General features: G+C 31.2%; 2 protein-coding genes across 3 annotated transcripts; one reads left to right on the forward strand and one right to left on the reverse strand.

Annotated features, from left to right (window-relative positions):
• Positions 1 to 7,003: 7,003 nt before the first annotated feature.
• LOC117166835 (phosphorylase b kinase gamma catalytic chain, skeletal muscle/heart isoform) lies at positions 7,004 to 20,645 on the reverse strand. 2 transcript variants are annotated; one of them, XM_033351170.1, is made up of 9 exons: positions 20,166 to 20,643; positions 17,601 to 17,776; positions 17,230 to 17,514; positions 17,043 to 17,133; positions 15,713 to 15,849; positions 15,512 to 15,609; positions 15,073 to 15,156; positions 11,809 to 11,967; positions 7,004 to 7,913 (listed from the first exon to the last, which is right to left on the reverse strand). In XM_033351170.1, exons 1-9 carry the CDS (start codon positions 20,255 to 20,257, stop codon positions 7,779 to 7,781), a joined length of 1,257 nt encoding a protein of 418 aa, XP_033207061.1. In that variant the 5' UTR covers positions 20,258 to 20,643; the 3' UTR covers positions 7,004 to 7,778. The 2 variants fall into 2 exon arrangements, with proteins under 2 accessions (XP_033207061.1, XP_033207062.1); XM_033351171.1 differs by lacking the exon at positions 15,073 to 15,156 and having other exon boundaries at positions 7,779 to 7,913; positions 20,166 to 20,645.
• Positions 20,646 to 22,451: 1,806 nt separating this feature from the next.
• LOC117166904 (uncharacterized protein KIAA1841) lies at positions 22,452 to 26,177 on the forward strand. Its single transcript, XM_033351350.1, has 10 exons — positions 22,452 to 22,718; positions 22,847 to 23,244; positions 23,344 to 23,744; positions 23,871 to 24,251; positions 24,315 to 24,581; positions 24,693 to 24,987; positions 25,060 to 25,288; positions 25,371 to 25,623; positions 25,691 to 25,890; positions 25,983 to 26,177. The coding sequence occupies exons 1-10, from the start codon at positions 22,685 to 22,687 to the stop codon at positions 26,090 to 26,092; spliced, it is 2,568 nt and encodes an 855-aa protein (XP_033207241.1). The 5' UTR covers positions 22,452 to 22,684; the 3' UTR covers positions 26,093 to 26,177.
• The last annotated feature ends 52 nt before the right edge of the window (positions 26,178 to 26,229 follow it).

A 26,229-nucleotide genomic window follows, 5' to 3' on the forward strand; every position in this document is an offset into this window, starting at 1 on the left:
TTTCTTGTAAATAAATTCTTGGAAATACAGTGGAACCCCGATACTGTACGGGTTTTGGGGATGGCGGTGGGCAGGAACAAACCGGAGATAGGTCTACTCCGGATAAAAACGCTTTTGTTTGTTCAAGCCTGATTGACCGCCGTACACCTCTTTTACTCCTACCTGCGGCGCGGCTTCAATTCTCGGAAGAATTGTATCGGGGAGCCCTATTTCGGAGTTTCACTGTATATTAAAATAATATGAAAACACCCAAATTCTATGAAATTTAATAATATTTCCGGATATCCTGGAATGTTCATTATAAAACCTGATGAGCTTTTAAAAGCCTTAAAATCAGTGAAATCCTTGGAAATATAATAAAATTTGCTTGAATCCTTTGCAATATCTTTAAACCTTATAGTTCGTGTAAACATCGTTCCATAACTTCCAAAATTGTTGAAAATCCTTTACGACCGCATACAAATATTTTTAAGTCTCTTAAAATCATCAAAATCCTTGGAAAGCCCTTGGATTTGTATACTTCTTGAAAATGTCTGGGAATATATTAAAATACGTTAAAAACATTAAAATCCTCTGAAAAACTTTGAAATTCCTTGAAACTTTTTAAAGCTGTTGAAAATTCCTCGAAATTCTTTAAAATGCCCTGAAATATTTTAAATTATTTGGATTTCCATGAAATTATTGAATTTTATTAAAAACACCCTAAGATATTTCAGATAATTTAAAAACTTTTGAAATACCTTGACAATTTTCAAACGTCTTGAAAATTCCTTGAAATCTTTGAAAATATCCTAAACATTTTTGATTTTAAAAAATCTTTTAAAATATCTTAGAACAAAGTCAAATGTGTCGACTTTGAGGCTGCTCATGATCATAATACAGTACATACAGTAAGTCTCGGAGCTATTTTCTCACTCTCTTCTTTGTCACGCCTGAGTGACCCTGCACATCTCACCGCAACTCCCCTCACTCATCCACGTCACGCAGCGTCAATTCTCATTAATTCTAGAATCACTAAATCCAGATTCGACTGTATTTGAAAATCTTTGAAATCCTCCGAAATCTCTCAATTCTTGTGAATAAATTGATTGAAAGCCATTAAAATATTATAAAATGTCGTGAAATTACATGAAATCTAATTCTATTCCCTGTTATCCTGAGTCCCTTCACATTATTGAATTCTATTAAAAATAACCTGAGTTATTTCGCATATTTCCAAGACTTTGTAAATCTCTTGAAAATGTATCAGAGTCTTGAAAACTCCTAGACATTTTTTAAAATATCCTTTTTAATTGTTAACAGTCTTTGGAAATACTTTGGAATATTTGAAAATCTTTGAAATCTTACGAAATCTCTCAATTTTTCGGAATAAATTCATTGAAAATCATTCAAATATTATAAAATCTCGTGATATTACATGAAACATAATAATATTTCCTGAAACCCTGAAAAGTTGATTGAGATACCTTGAGGGCTTTTAAAATCCCTTAAAATGATTGAAATCATCATAAATCTGGAATAATCATTTAATATCTTGTCAAACATCCTACAACGTTATAGGCCCTACACAATTTTTCATTATCCTCCGAGATTCCTTTAAAAATGTTTAATCTCTTGAAAAAGCCTTGGAATCTTTTAAAATACAAAGAATTAGATACATGCTTATAAAAAATGAGCGTCAACGACGAAACTTGGATTTTTGGGTCCCAAAAATTAATTTTATACGAGTAAATATTTTTATCAATACTCAAAAATTACATAATATTTATTCGCACTCTTGATTTAGACTTCAAGAGTAGGATTTTTCTTAATTTTATGATTGTTCCAAATTTTCAGGAAGGCTTTTCTAGATTGGACAGATTTGAACCAAAGATTTCAAAAGGTTCATTTTAATACAAAAAACTTTTAACTTTCAAACTAAATATTTGTCTACCAAAGCAAATCTACATAAACTTTCTGACGGTAGTGAGCGTTACTGAAATTTTCAAAATCCTCTGAAATCCCTTGAAATTTTTAAAATCTATTAAAAAATCCTTGGCATCTTTTAAAATACCTTAAAATATTTTTAATGTTCTGAAACCTTCTAAATACGCTTGGAAATTTCTCAATGCTCTTGACAATTTTTTTCAAATCCCCATATATATTTCAGATCTTTTTAAATCCCCTGAAACTTTGTAAGACTCATTAAAAATCCTAGTGATTACTCAAATTATCCTAAAATTCTTTCAAATCCGTTAAAATCATTGAAATCTATTAACATTTCCTTGGAATCTTTAAAAATATACCCAAAAATGTTTCAAATCCTTTTGAAATCTCTTGAAATGTTTTAAGACTCTTGAAAGTTACTTGGAATCTTTGAATATTCCCTGAGATCTTTAAAATCCTTTGAAATCTCTTTAAATTATTGAAATATATATTAAAACTTTCTTCGAATATTTTCAAAATACCCTAAAATATTTTAAGTCCTTTTTAATCACCTGGAACTTTGTAAGGCCCTTAAAAAATCAATTATTCAAAATACACTCAAATCCTTAGAAGGCCTTATAACCATATGAAGGATACATTTTTTCTTCCATACAAAAAAAAAGTAAAAATCAGTCCGGTGGCTCAACATGAGTTCTCGGAGATTTTGTGGGTCGCGAATTACGATTCTGAAGTCAAAATTACAAAATTCAAAATAGCCGTTCTAATATGAGAAACGGAAAAATAAGTTCCGTGATTTAAAAATGAATTATCGGGGTATTGTGAGCCGCTGACGTACTGATTACATATCTGAAGTCTAAGTTCCAAACTTGAAAATGACCGATGCAATATGTCGAACAAAAAATCTAAAAATTCGTACTGGGGGTTTCAAAGTGGGCCCTCGGAGGGTTTTTACTTCGCTTAATTATTTTGAGCGCAAATTCGTAATCAACGACAAAAAACGAAAACCCATTAAGCAATTAAACTTAACGCATAAAAAGGCTGTATTTCTTTACTTTGTTTATTTATAAAATCCCTTCCGTTAACAAAAATATCAAGGTTTCTTAATGTCAAATGATGTTCTAAAATACTTCAAGGTTGCTATTTTTCTTGTAATTTGTTCAAAAGTATCTAAATAATATTAAAAATTGAGGGGGCAATGTGTCATACATGTACATATTACAATATGTCGCAGGGTTAAAATTATTAAAAATTCTTTGGAATATTTTAAAATACCCAAAAATATTTTAAATCCTTTGAAATCTCTTGAAACTTTTCAAAGCAATTGAAAATTCCTTGGATTTTTTAAAAATACCCTAAAATCATTCGTATAATTTGGAAACCTTTCAAATTAATGAAATTTATTGAAAATTGCTTGGAATTTTTCAAAGTACCCTAAAACATTTGAAATCCTTCGAAACCTCTGAAAATTACTGAAATCTATTAACTTTTTGAAACTCTTGAAAATTCCCTGAATTTTTGAATGTACCCTACAATCTTTAAAATTCGTTCAAATCCCTTTAATCTATTGAATGATATTAAAAATTCCTTGGAATCTTTAAAAATACTCTAAAAATTTTTAAACCCTTTGAAATACTATAAAATTATTGAAATCTATAAAAATTCCTCATGAAAACTACTTGGGATTTTAAAAAAACCCTCAAGTCTTCAAATTCCTGTGAAATATCATAACATTATTGAAATCTATAAAAATTCCATTGAATCTTTTAAAATATCCTAAAATATTTGTAATTTCATAAAATATTTTTAAAGCCTGTTGAACTTTTTAAAGCTACTAAAAATTCCTTGGAACATTTAAAATTTCCGTAAATTTTTAACATTCTTTGGAATCCCTTCAAATTATTGAAATATATTACAAATCTTTTCGAATCTTTCAAAATATCCTAAAACATTTTAAATCTTTTGAATTCCCATAAAAGTGTTGAAAACTCCTTGGTGCCTTTCAAATGATGTCAATCTATTAAAATTTTCTAGGGATCTTTCAAAATATCAAAATATATTCATAAGATTTTTAAATCATTTCAACTTTTTAAATCCCTTGAAAAGTCCTTGGATATTTTAAAAATACCCTACGATTTTTCGAAACCTTTGGAATACCTTTAAATCATTTGAACTTACATATTAAAAGTTCTTTGGAACCTTTTGAAATACCCTAAAATATACTAAATCCTTTTCAATATTTTGAAGAATACTTAAACTTTTTAAAGATCAAGAAAATTCATTGAAATATTTAAAAGTACCTTGAAATCCTCTGAAATGTATTCAAATTATTTAAATCTATTAAAAATGCTGTGAAGTCTTTTAAAATACCCTAAAATGTTTTTAATTCTTTAAAAACTTTTGAAACTTTTTAAAGCTTTTCAATTTTTTTTTTGGAATTTATAAAAAATATCTTCAAATCTTTAGACTTTTTTGCAATCTTTTGAAACCCCTAAAACTTTTTATATCATTTGAAAATTCTTTGAAATATTTTTAAATATCTTACAATATTTTAAATAATACTTTTAAATATTTTGAAATCTCTAACTTTTTTAAAGATCTAGAAAATTTATTGGAATTTTAAAAAATACCTTAAAATCCTTCGGAATACCTTCAAATCATGTAAATCTATCAAAAATATCTTGAAATCTTTAGAATCCTTTGCAATATTTTGAACCTCCTTAAAACTTTTTAAATCCTTTAAAAAACATTGAAACTTTTTAAAGCTTTTCAAAATTTCTTTGGCACTTTTAAAAATATCTTAAAATATTACAAATTCTTTGCAATCTTTTGAAACCCTTTGAAACTTTTTTAATCACTTGAAAATTCTTTGGAATACTTAAAAATATCTTGAAATCCTTAAAAGCCTTGGGCATCTCTTCAAATTATTTAAATCTATTCAATATTTCTTGAAGTTTTTTAAAATACCCTAAAATATTTTTAATCGTTTAAAAGTCTTGAAAATTTCGAAAGCTTTTCAAAATTTCTTTGGCACTTTAAAAAATTTCTTGAAATCTTTAAAACTCTTTTCAATAGTTTCAACCCCTTGAAACTTTTTAAATCATATGAAAATTCCGTGCAATATTTTAAAATATTTTAAATCCTTTTAAATCTCTTTAAACCTTTAAAGATCTAGAAAATTAATCGGAATTTTTAAGTATACCTTGAAATCCCTTGTAATTATTTAAATTTATTAAAAATTCCTTTAGATATTTTAAAACTCTCGCTTTCAGTCCAGTATCGGGGTTGCCCTCAAACAGCCTTGGACTGATTTCGGAGGGATAGAAACGTTAACAGTGAGGGCCGCCTGACTCGTTTCTAATTGGAATATATACCTATAATGTCACAACCGCTGAATCCCTGCTCTCGTGAGAAACTGCGGGAGCCAGCAGTTCTAGGAAGGCCGAGTACGATGTGGCTGAAAGCGAGATTGTTGTACCTTGAAATCTTTAAAATTCTGCCGCAATCTTTTTAAATTCCTTGAAACTTTAGCAGCACTTTTTAAATAATCAGTTTTTTGTAACAAACTTGTTTTTGCTGTGTTCATAAATATACAAATTTACAACTAGACAAACATTTCTTAGTGCTTCTCATTTCATCTGAAGGTTACGCCCGCATCGCCTTAAATAATTTATTTACGAAAAACTTTATTTTCTGGAATTTGTAAGAAAAATAAGAATACTATACAAAAATTAAGATTAAATTTTGGAAATTGAAAGGGTAAAATTATTTACATTAAACGTATACAATTTTACCCATTTTACCCGATTGCACGAAGCATCTTCTATTCTTGTCAAGTCTTATTTTCGGCAAATAAAAATTTTATCAAATCGTTAAGCAAAACTTATCGAAACTTATAAAAACGCAGAATTGTATGTATTTCTAAATTCAACATTTTTCTGTCGTCCAGTACACATATTTTTAATGTATGCTGCATGAAGAATGTTCTCTTTATATTTTAGAAAAAAATCATGTGCATATTATTGCAGGTGAAAAATGCTTAGGAGTATATCAGACCAATAATTTTAGTGGAATTACAAATTTTCGTATTCAAAGTCCGATAATAATTACAATTTTTTTTCTTTCATAAAATCCAAGGCTTATTCCTAAAATAAATAACAAATACTTTTTATGGGTGAAAAAATCTTTAGCCTGCGAAACCATAAAAGGAGAAATAAGGTGAGAAACTTCGAGTGAATAAGGGAAAAGGACCAAACGGATGCGTCCCTTGAAGTCTTGGACTGACCAGGGGCCACAATTCGAATTTTTACTTTTATTTTCAATCATTTGAACGAGGGCCACAAATCGGCTCTACCGATTCAAAGAGTGAACCGTTAGTTTCCCGCTTTGAGTCTCGCTAGGGATCGTAACCGAACAGAAAGCAGGTATAAAGAAAAGGCTTGGTTTGAGTTGGATATTTTCACGTATTTCAAGTTCAAGGGAATAGGTTTAATTTTTTCGCTCATTAAAATGAAAATCAATCTATTATTATAGTATATAATTTTAAATTGTTTACTTGCCTCGTGTATACGTTTATAAATAGTTAAATTGATATATACAGTGAAAAAGCCCTATAAATAACTTTTAAAAATAGAAACTCTGAATTAAACACCAGGTAGGTTTATAAATAAGGTAAACATAAATTCTTTTTTTCAAAAAACAAATCTATTATCGTTGTAAAACCGACAATCGTACAATCTTTCAGAAACAAACTTGATTCACTATTTTGAAATAATCATCAATAATATCAATAATAAAATCACCGTAAAGAGTCTTTTAAATCCAGATTATAATCGAAATTTTTTACCTTCGTCGAGTAGCACAACAATATTTTAACAGAGAAGATTGTCCTGATAAATTTGAGTAATAATCATTCTAAAATTGTAAACTAATAAAACACACAAAAAACTATTACATATACTGTAGTGCCATTCGTTGGGAGACTGTTTCTTAAAAGCTAAGTCCTAATCAATAAATATAACTACATATTTACAACACGAAGTTCGTAGTGGTAAACGCTAAAAAAAACGGCTTAAATTTTTGTATTTTGTTTTATTAATAATTCAAAGGAAAAACCTTGGAGAATTTCCAATAAAGCTTTTAATGAGGTTTTTAATCTTCTATTGTCACTATATAACCTATGGCTCATTTACGTTTTTATATGCTCAATATTTTTTCAGAGATCTATTGTAAAATGACAGCAATATCGTTTTAAAGCATTAAAAATATTTTCTCAGCCTACGAATTTTCATTAGGTTTAATTAATGCTGACTCAAACCAGCAATTACATACTTAATAACATCTTTGCAAAGTAAGTTATAGCACCTAGTAGAAATTTTAAATAGATTATGCAAAAGTTTGAAACACTTGTGCAAGACTCAAACATTTCCTTTAAAACTCAATTCACTCACTGATCACTACTCGTTCTATAAAATTATAAGATCCAAATCACATTTTTATCATCGAGTGATGGCCAGGAGTACATTTTTGCTAGGCGATTGCGTAGTTTCGATACTTTAAGTTGGTGGACTAGTCCAAAATCGCATTGCATAATATTTATATACGCTTTCTGCTCTTATCTGCATTTAGAAATTCGAACACGAAATTTGTCAAGGAAATATCACATGTCCTAAGGACTAACGAGAGGCCACAAAATTATTCTTCGGAAGTTCTTCAATCGCACCATCTTCTTTATGTTTACATGCACGAAAATTGTTTACAATTAGTTATTAGAAAATTCTCTAATAGAAAAAAGTAGTTAATAATAGACAAAGTGGTGAGAAATTCAACTAAGTTTCGGTCGACTGCAATGTTGGCTATCTACTCAAGTTGGTGACATAAAGGTGTTTCAGGTCGGTCTTTGGTGTATTCTCGAAAAGTGCTGCTCTATTTTGTCCTTCGCCTTTCTTAACCCAATGACCGTATACTCTGAACGCGCAACCATCGATAACCTAGGCAGCAAATAATTCATTGCAATTATCAGAAATTTGGAAAAATTTTCCTACTTTTTAGGGTAACTATTTTTATTCAATATTTCTAATTCAGACTGACTACTCAAATTCCAAACAAAAATTTCGAATCATTTCCCACTATTCTAAAATTTGTTACAATAAAACAAATTTTTAATTAAACTAAAATATTTGTAAAGTATCAATAAATGTTGGTAATTTTACCCTGGGCTTATTTCGAACGAAATTCGTAATTCAACAAAAGTTTACATTTTGGACCTTTTACAGTATCTATTTAAAGAATTGTCATAAACATTTTATTTTAAAGCCTTGATATGTTAAATATTGGAAAAATTCATGTCATTTTAAGGGGAAATATTGACGTTATCGAAAACAAAAATTATAAGATTTTATGCAGTCAATGGAATACAGTAACATTAAATAGCAATGCTGACATCTAAAATGTATGCCACATAGTCTTCGAAGTCTTACATTTAATTTAAGCTAATAAAACTTCAAAAATAATCACGGGTTCCCAAGATGTGACAAAAAATTTATAAGCGTGTATGGTATAAATTTTAGATTCTTGCTACAGCTTTCCTAGATCATGCCACAAGTTGAATTCGAGGTACAACTACTGACAGAAAGTTTTGACACATTCCCTTTGACAGTTTGAAAATTAATACCACACTTCAAAAACGAATATCTGTGCAGGAACTGAATCTACGACTTTTGGAAGCAGAATCATTTAAAAGATTGGAAAATTTGCGTGGAATTCGAGTGGGTCAACATTATTTTAATGAACGAGTCCAAAAATATTTAGTTTTAAAGTTAAACTTTTTTTCGAGCAAAATAAACATTTCGAAAGCTTAGGTTCAATTCTTTGCCAAATTTATAAAAGTTTTCCTACAAATTTGTAAAAATAATCAAATCAAGAGTAAATTCTACTCTTTAAATCTAAATAAAGATCAAGATTAAATATTATGTAATTGCTGCGTATTCATACAAAATATTTATTCACGCAATCTTAATTTTTGTGAGTCAAAAGACAGAGTCGTCCTTAACCTAATTTTTTTAAAAGGTACAACTTCAGATTTCAATTAGATATACAATGGAATATAAAGAAATCTGAATGTGTACCTGATAACAAAGGAATGTTAATGGCGAATCTCGGAATTTTGACTCCCAAAAATTTGCACGAGTTAATATTTTGCACGAATGCTCCGCAATTACATAATATTTAGTCGTGCTCTTGATTTAGATTTAAAGAGTAGGATTTTCTCGTAATTTCATGATTCTTCCAAATTTTATGTAACACTCTCATAGATTTAGTAAAGAGTTGAACTCAAGTGAATATTTTTATACAATACATGTAGTGATTTTAGAACATATAGTTCCATACGAAAACATAAAAAAATACTAGTGGATAAAGTTCAAAATTCCGAAATTCGCCATTAACATTCCTTTGTTATCAGGTACACATTCAGATTTCTTTATATTCCATTGTATATCTAATTGAAATCTGAAGTTGTACCTTTTAAAAAAATTAGGTTAAGGACGACTCTCTGTCTTTTGACTCACAAAAATTAAGATTGCGTGAATAAATATTTTGTATGAATACGCAGCAATTACATAATATTTAATCTTGATCTTTATTTAGATTTAAAGAGTAGAATTTACTCTTGATTTGATTATTTTTACAAATTTGTAGGAAAACTTTTATAAATTTGGCAAAGAATTGAACTATTAAAGTAGGGGAGGAAGTGGCTATTAGTGGGTCGGATAATTTTCAAAGTCTTAATAAAGCGTAAATCTTACGTAGTTCATGCAAATGTGATAAAAAGGACTTTGTATAGTTGATTATACAAATTTAACGTTCCAGAGAGACAATGAGTTGTTCTAATTTCTAAAGTTGTCTGACCAAAGGCGAATCGATCAACCACAGTAAATACCCGAGATATTAATTATCTGAAGTTGGATAAAAACACTGCAAAACAATTGAAAACTACAATATCCGACGGGAGATAATTTTTATCACGAGACGGAAAAAATTATCTTTCGTCGGATAATTGTAGTTTTCAATTGTTTGCAGCATTTTTATCCAACTTCAGATAAATATCTCGGGAAATTACTATGAAATGATTTACCTTTCACAGTATGAAAAAAGTACTTTTTATGTAATGGGAAGAAAAAATTTGCAGAGCAATCGATATTAGTATTCATGTTACGCTTCCTGAGCGATGAAAAACGATAATGTAATGATGCCAGGCTGTTATAGTGTTCTATCAGGGTTGCCAGAAAAATTAGTTTTAGTTTAATTCAGATAAGCGTTTAACGCTTATCTGACCAATTTTTAATTTTCCCTGGCCATTAATATTCAAAGACCAGCATTTTAATATTTAAAAATCGTTAACCAAAAAGACCAAAAAGATCAATTTTCAACAAAATATTTGAATTCCTAAGCAAATCGTTGAATTATCAACTCAATGGTCGCATTTCAAAAAATAAAATAAATAAACTTCGACAAAAAAAGTTGCATTTTCAACCACATAATTGAATTTTTTAGACGACGAACCAAAAGGATGAATTTCATGTCCAAATATATTGCTTCGTAAAAAGATGAATTTTTAGTTAATTAGTCCAAATTTCAAAGAAAAAATTAAACTTTAACCAAAAAAAGTTGCATTTTCACACGAATAGTGAAACTTCAAGACAAAAAGACGAATTTTAAGAAGAGTTGACTTTTCAACTAAAAAAATATAACTTTAAACAAATAGATAAATTCACATCGAAAAATGTAATAGTTAATATCTGAAGAAAATTTTTAAAAAAACTCATTTTTAGCAAAATAAGTTGATTTTAAGCCCAACCAAATAGTGCAATTTTTAAAGAAAAAAGATTGAACTTCAACAAAAACAGTAGCATTTTCATCCAAATAGTTGAATGTTCAGAACAAAAAGACGAACTTTGATCAGACAATTGACATGAATTTTAAAGAAAATAGTTAAATTCTGAAACAAAGAGATTAACCTTCATCAAACAAAATAAATTTTCAACAAAGTAGTTCAACTTTTACCCTAGTACTTGAATATTTAATTCAAAACGAACAATTTTCAACGAATAATGTAATTGTAGATATTTCAACAACAAAAAAGCAAGAATTTTCAACAAAATAGTGGAATCTTCAACCAAATAAGAGTCATTTTCAACCAAACAGTTGCATCTTTATACAAAAACGATGAAATTTCTTCCAAGACAGATGAATTTTTTATTTAAAAAAATTAATTTTGAAAAAAATAGTTGAATTTGTAACCAAATAATAAAATTTGTAACTAAAAAAATAATAGTCAGAGGGAAGCAACTGAAAAAATAGAAATACTAGGCAAATCTTAATCTTGTAAGATTTTTAATATAGAACCGTATATAAACGAAATAAAACAATTAAAAATTTATTATCCTTGACAGTTACTTGAAGTGGCCTTTAAAAAAAAATTCTCTGGAATGTAAACAAGTAATCTAATGAGGGCCTAATTTGACAAATTAGCCATCCTGGTATTTAAACCCAAGCGATTCAATATGGCAGGCTTTGCTTTATTCCTTGAAACATAATGTTCACTTGAAAACCAACAAATTAATTCTAATAGAAATAAACTTGTTTATCTAAATTCAAGATAAATTTAAAAGATTTCGACCGAATTTAAGATAACGAAGAAATTCAAGAAAATTTAAAAGAATTCAGAAACAGATGTTCGCACCTGAATTAATGGTTGACCATCGTATTTTTATGAATATGTACATCAAAATAAATATTTTCAATTCGAAAATTCCGAATTTAGTGAATTCTCGAAATTTGTAAAATCTATTTAGCTACTGAAAGAAAACAATAAAGCAAACGTACCTTGCGCAAAATCTTGATTCTGTACGGATCTTCACATGCCACGCTAATGGAGAGAGCCTCTGGAGTTGTGTGCAATCTTTTAATGCGAATAACCGCTCGCACGCAAAGAATTGCTAGTTGAAATCGCTTCCTTGCATTAAATGACTTTGCCTTGAGTTCCTGCATTAAAGTAAAAGTCTTTATAAACTTCAAGTAGAACTATCTCTGAAAAATAGATCATAATTTTACGTACAGCATACAAAGTTTAGTTTTACCTTGATTTTTCTACTTCTACATAAAATATTTAATTAATTCACACGAATGCATTAAAAATACGTATTTCAATCTTCTAAATTTAGAAGAAAAAGTTACACGAGGGGTTCAAAACTCGACTGATGGAGTGTACACTGACTTCAATTGATTTCAGTGACTTCACGTGAACTCCAGTAACTACAGGTGGAAACATCTGGGCGGAGGTGGGAACCAGATACCATAGAACCAGTATTGTCCGCGAGGGGTGGACCTCTATCGGTTCGAAAATGGAACTATGGTGGTTCAATTCTTCGGGAGTCCGCTTGATTCGACTAGCGGACGCATTATGTACTAGTGTTCATACAACATTTATTCTGCGGATGTAGGATCAGAGTAATCCCACATGGCAAACGCGTGCTGTTCAATGCTGGTATACCAGCAGTTCGGTAACATAGCCCGCGGTGCGTTAGCGCATCGGGTTACGCTTCTTCTGAACTGCTGGTATACCAGCATTGAACAGCACCTGTTCCTGTGTGGGATTACTCTGGTCCCGCATCCGCAGCATCAATGTTGTATGGACACTGATACGTTGTGAGTTCGCTAGTCGATGAAGCGGGCCCCCGAAGAATTGAACCACCATAGTTCCATTTTTGAACCGATAGAGGTCCAACCCACGCGGACAATGTTGGTTCTATGATATCTGCGACCCGCCTACGCCCAGATTTTTTCCCGTGTAAACGCAAGTGACTTTAGCGAAGGTGAACACCTGACTTTACGAATTGTCAACCCCTCAAAGTTGCAGAATAATTATGAAATTCGAAAAGATTTTTTTTATATCTGGTCCTACATTCTGTTTCCTAATTGAACCGCTGGCGTTCAAAAGAGGATACGCCCGAAACGCCGCCGTTTTAGTTAGCTCCTAGAACATCTTTTTATCAGGTCAAATTTTAATTTTTTAATAACATATCCCAATAGGAAATTTTATTGTGCATATTTTTAGTCCTACAAATAAATGCGATGGCTTTATTAGTTTTTGAAATAATCAAGAAAATATTACTTTTTTCTGCAATCGCAAAATACGAATTTTTTGTATTCAACTCGCCATAAGTTCTATAGTAATAGGAATTTTATAATAAAAATTTAAGAAAATATGCACCATCATATAAAAAAACTAACGGTATTTATCGAATTTTCAAAGAATTACGAATTTTCTGAAAATTCAAATTAATGGTCGACTTAACTTTTTTTAGGATTCAAGGTAGTTTTTTTTAGAAAATATCAGGTAATTATGTTTTATAGTTTTAAAGGCACGATTGATTTAAGATCTCGGCGCTGTCCCGTACGCGTTTTAGTGGCGTTGTAGTGACAATTCATTGAAAGTCTATAAATAACGTTAGTTTCGTTATATAATGGTGCATATTTTCTCACATGTTTATTATAAAATTTCTATTATTGTAGAACTTATGGCGAGTTGAACACAAAAAATTGGTGTTTTGCGATTGCAGATAAAAAGTAACATTTTCTTGATGATTTCGAAAACTAAGAGTCTTCACATTTATTTAAAGCACTAAAAATATGCACACCAAAATTTCCTATTGGGATATATTAAAAATTTTTTATTTTACCTGGAAAAAATATGGCCCAGGGGCCAACTAAGACAACAGCGCACAAATGTTTGGTTTAAAACTCTAGCACACAATTGCATAGCTTACGGCGGCCATTAAAGATACACAATTTTGGTGAAGAGGAAAAGCTTTTTAACAGCGAATCTCAGATACCGAGATTTTTTTTCATGTCGAAAATTTCGATTTTCACATGCGAGCAAAAATAATGATTTAAACATTATTTTTAGCCATATAAATGGCTTAACGTTTGCAATTTAAAAATTCGGAGTACAGATTCGAATTCAGCGACGTTAGGAACCCCTATAATGGTGTTTCTCATAAATGTACATTTCATTTTTCTGCATTATCAAATTTCAAACGTAAAGTCATTTATATGGCTAAAAATAATGTTTAAATAATTATTTTTGCTACCATGTGAAAATCCACATTTTCGATATGAAAAAATTCTCGGTATCTGCGATTCTACTTTTTGGTGTTAAGAAACTTTTCCTCTTCATCAAAACTGTCTATATTTAAAGGCCGCCGTAGTCATGCAATTGTGTGCTGGACTTTTTAAACCAAACCTTTGTGCGGAGTTTCGGGCGCATCCCCTTTTGGTCGCCAGCGGTTCAATTTATTCTTCATTTATATTATTTATTTAAAGGCCAAAAGATTTTTCTAAGCTACTCGTTTTTCCCCTATTTTCATTAAGACATTGAGGAAAAATTTTCTAAATGATATTACAAATACAATTATTTTTTAATATGATTATTCACAGCCACTTAAAAATTTTCCCCCTTTTGGTTATCTATTGTTAATTTATTATACGATAAATTAGAAACAAACCCTGGGAAATATCCATTTAAGCAGCAATAAAGAAAGAGTAAAAGTGTTACAAAAACTTAAGAATAGGTGTTAATAGAATTATTCTGCGATAGGAAGAGAGAAACTACTTGTATAAGCAAATGTAGCGAATGTGTACGTGAAAATCTTGACTAAAAAATGTCTTAAATACAGTGCTTTAAAGAAAACCAACCGTAATTATATTCTCAACTAGTTAAATAGTTCCAATAAATTTGAGAGTTTCTAAAAACAATTGTATAATCAGTCAGTATTCTCAAACTGGTTGGAATACTATGTTTTTGTAAATAGTTGTCTTCAGTTATTGGTTCCATTTGAAACCTTTGTGTTTGATTAATTAGGCACAATAATGCGGCATAATTTCTGAAAAAAATAAGCTAAAAGTTGCACGTAAGAGAATGTAAAGAATTGACAAAAAATATATATTTAAATTATGCAAACACATTCCAGAAAACACGCTTGTTAAAGTCACTGAGATTAATTTGAAGAAGGTAAGTAAGACTGATAGAAGCTTCTTTCAACTCGACAAATTTCAGAAAAACAAAATAATGATAGTAATACAATTTACCAAAGCTAACTGAGATATCCTACTCAGACGCCGCGAATTAGTTGACAGTGAACGCTTTAGGGGAGCGATGTCTTGGTCCCACAGCTGTAAGGTACACTTATAAATAAGGCAATAACTTAAGATAACTTTTAAATTTAAAACAGGTAAGTTTAAACCTAGAAAAAATTAAGAATCAATTATAAGAAAATAATAAAGTCCTTTAATGGTCATTTATAGCTTGATGAGACATTTTTAAGGTGTGTATAAGCTTGCGAAAAGAATGATTTCAAAATACTGTGTATGATAACAATTATTTGTGAACAACAAAAAAGAATTTACTCGACGAGCATGCATTAATAGAATTCATTCAACAGGTCCAGTCGTGATACACACTGAGGAAGAAGCAATGCGTCCTGACGCTTTACAAGAACCTGTGATCTTGCAAAATCAAATCACTCACCACTGTGTGGAAGAACGAGTGCTCCAGCGCTTCACGTATGCAGATCCTTTTCTTTGGATCGACGACTAACAATTTACTAATTAAATCCTTTGGAGCGTCTGCAAAGAGAAATATAAACTTGATTTATTTAAGTTTTTATAGAAAATGGAAAGTTAAAACTTTAGACTGAAGAAAATAATATCAGTTATGTGGTCAATTTACCAGTTATATCTGCCCATTCTGGAGATGTAAATGAGAATTTGCCCTCCATGATATTTCTAAGCATAACCATTTGCTTCCGATGCCAAAAGGGTGGACATCCAACCAATAGAGTAAACATAATAACCCCGCAGGCCCAGCTGAAATTATCAGTTGCATTTCATGTTTTAATCAGAGAGTTGAGGTCTTGCGCCAAGCCTACGCATATTAATTCTTATTTTTATTCATAGTAATCGCTCTAAGAAATTCTAAACTGTTTCAAATAGACTCTGAAATAAATAATTAAATAAAGCCAAAATATAAAAAATACCAAGCCCTAAACTCCTTTATAGAGGGAGGAATTCGGGACTGATCCTTAAATGCGGCTTTTTACTCCCCTAGCAACTGCTAACATATCAAAGAAAATATAAAAAATGGTAGATAAGGAAACCTCCCTCAGCAAAAAAAAAATCCAAAACACCCTTACTGAAAAAGGTCACCAAAATCGGGTTGTCATGAGGAAATTGTGCCATCTATTTGCTTTTCAATTACATATAACATTTTTTGTAATTTCTTCTATTTGCAATTTCGTCAATCCGACAAAAAAAATCATTTAAAAAATACAAACAACATTTTTAATAGATTTTCTTGTTGAGAATACTTCAGGGAATAAGAATCGGGACTTTCTTTTTCATATTAATGTTAAATCAATGGGAAACTCTATGGTCTTTGGTGCACGGACTCATATTAACCGATTTTGCTAAAATTTGGAGATAATTTTGCAGGGCATTGGAATAAAACTGTGAGAGTAAAAAAAAACTGATTTTCAAAAATAAATCACGCCTAGACTTATGGATTGATACTTAATTAGGATAATGGTTACTTAAGACTAAAAAATGACATCAATTTTTTTTATCTCTTACGGTTTACGAGATATGTACAGTCAAAAATAACGTTTTGATTTCCACGTGCAATGTTGCTCTTTTCCACGTGGATGAATATTTTGTTATGACAGCCAAAAGACGGTTTTAAAGACCAGTCCCGATTTGGGCATCTGAAATATGTACTTGAAGTTTTAAACGTTCACATGAAGGAAATATATTTTCCTCATTCTATTTTATGTAGACATATTGTTTCCACTACAGATAAAACTATTTTCAATATAATGAACTATATTATTTTTGCACTGCTTCTATTTTAGAAAAGAATTGATAACAAATTTCGTTAATTTCAACGTTCAGAATTATAAGCACATGTGTGAGAGTTTACTGATTTTTGTGGGTTTTAATTTTTCTAAAAATAGATCCTGTTCCTTGAGTTTCACAAATATTTAATAATTTTTCAAAACACTTACACGTCTACCTCTTGACCGTAACCTTCGGCATTTTCAAACATATTACACTTAAGCACCTCTGGAGCTAAATAACCCGGGGTTCCACATAGATCTAAAAAATACAATATTTAAAAACCCCTGCAATATTTTCACTAATCGTTTTAAATTTAGTACTTAAAAGTAAAAAGAGAAAGTGACAAACACGAACCGAAAAGTTTGTCACCAGGCTCTAAAATTCTAGCAAAACCAAAGTCCGTGATTTTGACGTTGAGGCTGTCATCCAGCAGAATGTTCTCTGGTTTCAAATCTCGGTGCACAATTTTCTGATTGTGAACGTGCTGAACTCCTTCAAACACCTGCCTCATAATATATCGAGTCTTTTTCTCCGATAGCGTAACAACTGATGTAAGGTAATCGAATAGCTCTCCATTTTTACAAAGCTCAAATATCAGGAAGATGAAGGTATTAGATTCAAACACGTCGTGCAGTTCAACTGTTGGAATAAATTAATTTACAATTAAAAGCACTTTATCGAAGATTTCTCACTTTTTGATGAGGTTTTCAAAAAAATGAAATTACTTATGAAAGGGTGGCCAGCCACTCTTCGAAGTATTTGCACCTCTTGCATAGTCGATTCCCTCATACTGTGTGCATCTGTGCCGTCGTGCGGTTCATTACTTATGTCTATTATTTTCGCTGCATATTCTATGCCTGTTTCTTTTTCTATGCACCGTCTCACAGTAGAAGAAATCCCCCTGCGAAATATTTCGTTCTTTATTTTCGAAATTTGCACTGAATTTACCTATTTTGTAATAATCTAACAATAGTACAAATTAGCCGAAAAAGACCAATTGCTGGAACAAATTAGCAGCAAGGAGATCTTTGCCTTCAAATGTTTGGATAGAAGTCGTTTTAAAGCCATGAAAAGTTCGAAGCTGATTTCCTAATCAATTGTTTGTTATTAACAAAAAACTTGAAATCGCAACATTTTCTCAACACGCTTGCTTGGATTTTTACTTTTGAATAAGAGATAGGTAAAAAGCGTATGGGACTTATTATTTAGAGCATAGAATAAGTTTTAAATAAATTTGTTAATAAACATTTTGCATTTTTCAGGGAAGACAAAATGATGACAAATTTGCATTGTTGCAAAAAAGTCGCATTCGGATTTTTGCTATTGGATTCTCAAACGAATAGTTCAAATCAAAGTATGGAAAAATATATTTTTAGATTTCAGAATCTATAAAAGATAGAGGGGAGGGGGCGCTTTTTTGTAAACATTCATATTCTGTAAAAAAAAAAAGTATCTGTTAAGCTCAATTTTGCTGCAATATCTAGCGCATTGTGCATCTTCAGGAAAAAGTATGTTTAAGATATACACAACATTTTTCCCATAGCTTATAACAAATCGTAATAAACATAAAATTTTTTCATACTTACAGCTACCAACGAGGTTCTGTGAAATTGTTTATAAAATTTGTTCAAATAATACTTTTTTGAAACGAATATATATATAAAATAAAAATCCACCTTCCTGAAGGTTATACATTTTCTTTTATATTTTTCTATTAGCAGGAAGTATGGAAAGAAAATGATTGTTTAGAACGATTTCTCATAAACAATGGGAACAATTTTATTGACAGCTTAAATATACTTTTTCCTGAAGATGAACAATCTGTTAGATATTTCAGCGGAATTGAACTCAACAGATTTTTTTTACAAAACATGAATGTTTAAAAAAAGTGCTCTCCCACCAATCTGTCATTTGAGGTTCTGAAAAAAAAATTTGGATACTTTCAACTATCCAATTTAAGAATCCAATAGCAAAAACCCGATCGTGATTTTTTTTCCAACAATGAAGTTATTATCGCTTTGACCGTATTGAAAAACACACACTGTTAATTAATAAATTCATATGATTCACAAGTGTAAAGAAATTGTTGCGATTTCACTTTATTTGTTAACAACAAATAATTCATTAAGAAATAAGACTCGAACTTTTTAGGGCTTCAAAAGGATATCCATACAAGCATTATAAGACAAAGCTCGCTCTGGAGCTAATTTGTTCTAGCAGAAATCCTAATTTGACTGTAAGAATAATTCATAATATAGAATGCACTTGTTAAAAGGCGCGTCACTTCAAAGGTCATGAATTTAATTTTAACAGAAAATTATAATTTACATAAGAATAATTTATCAAAGCAGAAAAGAATTTCGCATATCAATGTAACTCTTTGCAAATAGATAAATAATTAATCACGCGTAATCTGTAAGCATAAAAGAACATTATTTACCCGCCTCAATAAACAAAGGCTTATAAAGACTTTTCGGAACTTCTGCTAGTTACTTTTGCTACAAAAATAGTACACAATGATAGATACGTTAATCTATTTAGTAAACATGAACATTTCTTTGGCCTCAAAAATGGTTAGGCTTCGATAAAACTTACAGGATGCTTTTTTTTATGAAAGGAGAAACTGTGAAATGATAAAAACGGTGGGGCTTCCCAGAAAAAGTTTCTGCTAATATCAAAAGGCCATCATATCAGTTACATGCGGACTTAAAACATTATTGAGGTCAGGAAAGTTTTTTTTTAATGTAATTTTTTCGTGTAAACACTGCAAGATATTACAAAAGTGAAATGTGAAGAAGTAATTTACTAAAAGCGACACTCGGGAGATATTTAGTATATATTACGTCAAATAAAAATAAAGAAGTTCCGAATACCTATTCTCGTTGGGAAAATACTGCATTTTGGGAGAAAAAATTCAGTGATTGTAACAAAGCAAAAACATTTTTTTCAGTCTGTGAAGTACGTTTGGACAAGCGTACTAATAAGAAAAATGTAATTAACGACGTAAGCTTTTTTCGATATAACAACTACACGTACAGGAATAAACTACACAAAAAGCATGTGTCGTTGGCCTCATTGATTATTTTTATAAAAAAATAGGCAGATAATGACATTGTGAATTACATAATTTTAAGGTTAGTCTTTCATGGATTCCTTTGCCTTTTCTTTAAACTCCATATTCATTAGGCGATTGCAAGTGAAATGATTTTTGTTATTCGACGTCACAATGCAATCCGAACTATATAAATGAAATCATAGCGTTAATTAAAAGAAAAACAGATGTGACGAACCTTCCGAGAATCTCTTTAGGTTCGTACTTTGCGTAAAACCCCTTCGCGGCATCTTTGTCGGGCAAAAGATCTTCCCCATCGTCTTTCGCCATATTTACTGTAGATTTTGGGTATATTTTACACTAAAATCACAGGAAAGTTAGCTCATTTTCGTTAAAATTGAGGAAGAACCGAGCCACCGACGTTGCGCGACACACCTGTCACTACCAGCACCATATTCACCCCTGCCTCTTTATTATCTATCGCACACTCACAATCCTACTAATAATAAGGCAAAATAACTTGTTCATTGTAACCGACACATACATGGCACCATCGCACGCTCACTGCTAGCCATTGCTAGCACAGCCAAGAAAACATGCATATTTAATAAGCCTATGGGTGTGCACGAGATATATTTTTTTGCTTTTATAAATATAAAATCTAGAGACTGTGGCTGCATGTGTGTGCGAGTTTTGATGTGTAAACACTAGTAATGACTATAGAAAACAGTAGGTAATCACCACGGAGTAATAATAAGGAGCCAGGCAGTTGAAACTACCTCGAGTTTCGTGTTTTTGGCGTGGTATCGGACCTCTCCTTCTACCATATGAGATAGAATGCGATATGCGATCAGGGTTGGGAACGAATAATGCATCACTATAATAGCGAATTCGTTTATTCTATTCTGCACTGGTGCACTCCAGTCTCCAAGAGCACTCCGACCCACGATCTTAGCTTAGATTAGCATTAGATCATGCTCCGACCTAGGTCGGAGTGAGAAGAAAGAAGTAAGATGGAGCGACCGGAGTGCTCTTGGAGTACGCCAGTGCAGGATAACTAGGATAACCGAATATGCTATAAGATAACCTGTATTCACGTATAATTGTAAAATTATTCACTGTAAAAAATACATTTTACATGAAAAAACTAACAATTATTTAGGTATTTTTTTTATTATTTGTAATTTTTTGTAGCAAACATTTTGCGACAGTTTTTTGTACTTTTTATCGTCGAAATTCAAATTATGCTATGGGATAACGTAGGTTTCCCCCTTACAGACATAATTACTTATATGTTCTTGTTTATTTACTATTATGACGGATTTAATTAATAAAAACAAATTAATTTAAAAAGTGAGGTTAGGCGCATGTACAATTTAGCTATATTTCGCCATCTTGAAACGTAACTTTCTAATTTTTCTACACATTTGACGTTTATGGCGTAGAGGAAACGTATTCTTTGTCAAAAACTCCGGAGTTACGATACATTGCCAACCCTGGGTTTCGAAACCTCTTTCTATCGTTTGAGATCGAAAGAGAGAGTTTGATCGTAAGCATGACTTCACGTAGTATTAAGTACTTCTGATTGGGTACGAGAATTCCAAGATGTCTGCATACCGAGGGCCAAACAATAATACCACTAGCACGATATAAAACTTTATTTTTTAATAACTTAGAAAACATAATTATTTCTTAATCACAAGTGTATTTTAAAATTATTTTATATCACTTCAAAAAGCTTTAAAATTAAATAATAAAGTAGATATTTGTGAAGAAGAGGTATTCCTTCCTTTAAATTTAAAATTGTTGGCTAGGTTGGTTATCATTCACCAGGTTTCTTTGGCGCGTAAAGTTAAATTCATATTAAATTTCTGTACAATTAATCCGAGTTATTTGTTTCATATGCGGATTTTAAAAAAAGTGATGTCCCCTTATAGAAATATTAATTTCTAAATTTCCCAAAGCCTGCCCGCACAAAATCCAAACATTTCATGTCCTCTGCTTCGATAAAGTATTTGTTTCAAGTGATAATATTTTTTTTCACCTACCATCCAACAGGGCTGCGCTTGGCCCAAGTTTATACAAGATCACATTTTACTAAATTTTAATTGCGGTTAACTTCATAATTTTTCTATTTCTATGCTTTTAAATTCCCACGTTTACAATCTTCGCCTTTTATGACAGAATGTCGCAATAATGGCAGTGAAAGTTTTTTCAGACTCAAATATCTTTTTTCCGAATGCCGTTTTTGTAAGAAAAATTCATTTCGATGTTAAGATATGCCCGACTCTAATGTTATATTTATCTATCAATAAATAGGATCCAGATTGTACTGCATTTCTGTAACAAACGAATCAATATTTAAAATTCAAGAGAAAGTTAAAGAGACAGTGTTGACTAATTATGCGTTAAAAAGAAAAAGTCTCCATCACTAAGAACTTTTGATTCAAAGTTCAATGTTTGATCTATATGTACCAAGCGCACCTTGGAAACCGTGAACGGTGTCAGTTGGCCTACGATTCAGTCTGTCAAACTGACCGTTCCCTATTTCGACTTTTTATTAGTATACAAAATGAAAATAACCAACAATAAATTTATATCGTGTATAATCAAGTTAAACAAATCAACTGAGCTTTATTCTAATCATAATTTGAATGTGAAACAAAATTTCCCAAAACTTGAAAGAGTTTAAAGCGATATTTAAAGTTCAAAGCCCGTTTTAACATTACTTATTTTTTACAAAAAACAATAAACAAAATGTATTCAAGCCTATTAAAAGAAGCAGAATTAGGTAAGATGTGACCATTGCCTCTTACTTCCTAAATTCTATTTTTCAATCATTATTAGGAACATGGTATATGAAACAACATGATTTATTTATAATAATTCCAAATTCCTCATTCTTGTTTTACTTTTCAGGAAACCCAGTGTTACAAAATGTGCAAAGCATCTATACAAAAAAATTACCTGAAGGACTGCAACCCTCTAAAGAAGAAAAATATCCAGAAATATCAATGCGAACATTTTTCGATTTTATGCGAACTGCATATCAAGTAAATGACAGTTTTAGTCATTTGTCTTCAGTTTTAAATGCCAATAGTCAAATAGATTGGAATGCACTAGCAAAAATAAATTTAGATCTAATCACAGAAGAAAATACTTCCGAAAAATTAAATACTACGCTTAACGATAAAAGTATAGAAACCGATGAATTAAAACATTCTCAACCAGGAACATCCTCCAGTCTTGAGAAAATCACATCATCACGCAGTTCGAGAAAACTATTTAAAAACAGTCATAAAAGCAGTCAAAGTCGAGTAAGAAAATTAGAAAACTTTAATATATTTAATTTTTTTACTACAACAATTTTGTTTACTACTTCTAAATACATAATAGCATATGCTTTCAATCTTTAGGACTCTGAAACACTGTCTTTACCCAGTATCTCTCAACCCAATCTTGCTCAAAACAAAGCATTCGAGACTGAAGAAAAGCACCAAAAAGAGGAGAAAAAGGTCCAAAACGAGGAATCTAGGAGAAAGAAAAGTTTGCCTGAAACTCGGGGAAGCAAAGAAATCCTGCTGGCTACAGCAATGAAACAAAAATTAAGCTATGCTCTTCACGAAGGTTTGTTGGATTCTGTGCTGCCTTACATGATACCAAAATCTGCCTCTTCTCAACCAATTATTAAAAAACCTTTAATGAATCCTGATTTAAAAAAATCTCGATCGACTGGTAATGTTGAATCTAAAACTTCAATTTCGATACTAAAGGATAAAAATAATGACAAAAAAAAGGAGCAGAAAAAGGCTTACGAGTATGTATATGTAAGAAATATTTTTACTTTTTGTAAAGTTAAAAATCAATCTTTCGGATTTATGCTTATTTCAATCAACATTTAAAAACCTTCAAGTTTAAAATAGAAAATTCTTTTTTTCTTAAGAACTGAGGTAGAAATTCACGTTTGCGACGAGGCCAAGAACATCAAAAGGGATTTTCGTTGTCCTCAAACGCTGCTGGTTCAAAAAATGTGTTATTTCGCAGACGTGACTGCTGGTCAAAAATTAGAAGAAATGGATATATCCGTCCACTGCGATATTGTAATTTTTGATTGGTTGATGCGGTGGGTAAAAAAGGATATAATTAAAAAGTCCGACTGGCCCATTCTAGAAGCAAGTAATGTTATTCCAATAATGGTATCTGCATCTTTTCTACAAATGGAACCATTATTAGAAAGTTGTTTAACTTATTGCTACCACAATATGTCTGAAGTTCTAAAAACTGCGACAATCATGACTTGCCTAAACGACAATCTTCTCACAAGGTTTGTTGTATAATTAAAAAATATCAAAATAACAAAAAATCAAACAAAATAATATTTTTTCAGGCTTGCTAATTTGTTCAGCAATGCCGATGTCGAGATGATAAAAGACAGAAAGGATAAAATACAAAGTCGCCTATTTTGCAAGCTGATAATGTCACTAGCAGAACCAACCCCAGACAATAAAAGGGGGCATTTTAGTTCTCTTGCAACTTTGTTTAAATGTGGCAAATGTGGGAAAAATATTGTCAGATCAGTTTCCGATTCTGTTCCCTGTATTCCGAGTGCTATGAGATTAGATAGCAAAGGAAATCTCCATAGCAAACATATTAGGTACATTCATTTCCAGCGAAATAGTTTCGTCCGATGTTTTTTTGTTTTGCATTTAAAGATTCATTTTCTCAGAAGACTTTGGTTGATAGAAAAATGTTGATTACGTTAAAGGGATTCTGCTTGGAACTTGAACGAATATATTGTCACACTTCGAACAGAGCTGAGGTCATGGCGAAAAGTTTACTGGCGACTCTGGGGTGACTGTCATTTTCTGTCTTGTCTGCAATGTGGAAATTATTTCCCTGTTAACCAAATAGATTGGTGTTCTTATCATCCTGAAATCCCACAGTTTTTTGTACTTGAACAACAAAGGGCCACTCCATTTCCACTGGGAAGATATCCTTGCTGTAGCCAAAGGGCCTACAGATTTGAAGCACTGCCGAATAAAGAAGGATGTAGATTCAGAGTACTGAAAATGTTTAGTTGTAAAATCAGGAATTACACAATTTAAAATTAAATTTCCCATTTTAATCTACAGGAACACTCACCCCTCATTTCATCAGAAGAAGATGAGGGCATTTCAAACATTATCGCAGTTTACCGTGACGTAATAGTAGTTGAACCACCGCAGTTATTTTTCCCCGAAAAAATAACTAGATTAGCAGCACGAGAGTCGTCAATTCCACCAGGAAAATTAGCTTGCAAGGAAACTATGTGGTGGGAAGGACTCGAATTAATGCCACCTAGACCGAAACTTGGCTTACTTGGTAAATCTTTAGAAGAAAATGAATTTAATCGACAGTGATTAAATATTGGTCAGTTTTTCTTAAAATCAATATTAATCGGCAGGTAAAATCTGGGGTGGATCGGGGCTGAGAAAACCTTGCACACCATCTCAAAAAGTATCACGAAAAATTAGACAAGCTTCACAAGCCACAGATGCATCATCTCCTGCTTCTTCAGAAAGTGACAGTGACGACGAAAACGTTGAAAGTGGATGTGGATACAGTACTTTCGATGAAGAATCTTTAAGTAGTGAAGAGTCCAACGTTTGGCCTCCTTCTAAGCCAGGGCAAAAATCTAAACCCCATCCGGGCAAAAGGTAAAAAATGGAAAACGTCTTTAATAACAAAAATAAGCTTCTTGCTCTAAATCACTCAAAATTACAGAAATTATGGTGCAGGGTCTTGGAGTGCTAATTTAACCATACGTTACAACCAAGACAATCAAAGGGACTTTGAAGAAAAAGCAGCGGCACAAATGGTGGCTCTCTTGACGAAAAGAGTATCTTTTGAGCATGGATTAATGTCAAAAGCATATCCACACGGAAAAGTGCACGGATATCACTGGAATAACAATATACCGATAGGTACCTGAAATTCTTAAAAAAAAAAGTATCTTTAAAAACTTTTTGTATGATCTAAATACTTACTTAGAACAAAACAAACATGTTTCTTTCAGGTGGAACTTACGTGAAATTGGAGGCAGAATTTCGTGAGCAAATACAAGCTTCCAAGTCGAAAAACTCCACGCAAAAAGGGACGAGAAACAAATCCGCGAAAACCAACTAGTTTATACTTCGTTAATTTGTATTATAGTATATTGTTTATCGTTAAAAAATTTCATAAATTGTTGCCATTCTATTAAGAACCTTTCGTTAATAAAAAGAACGGAAACCTAGAGAATTAAAGTTTAATTTTATTTTCTT

The sequence above is a fragment of the Belonocnema kinseyi genome, chromosome 2 (genome assembly GCF_010883055.1).
Source record: "Belonocnema kinseyi isolate 2016_QV_RU_SX_M_011 chromosome 2, B_treatae_v1, whole genome shotgun sequence".
Taxonomy (NCBI): Eukaryota; Metazoa; Arthropoda; class Insecta; order Hymenoptera; family Cynipidae; genus Belonocnema; species Belonocnema kinseyi.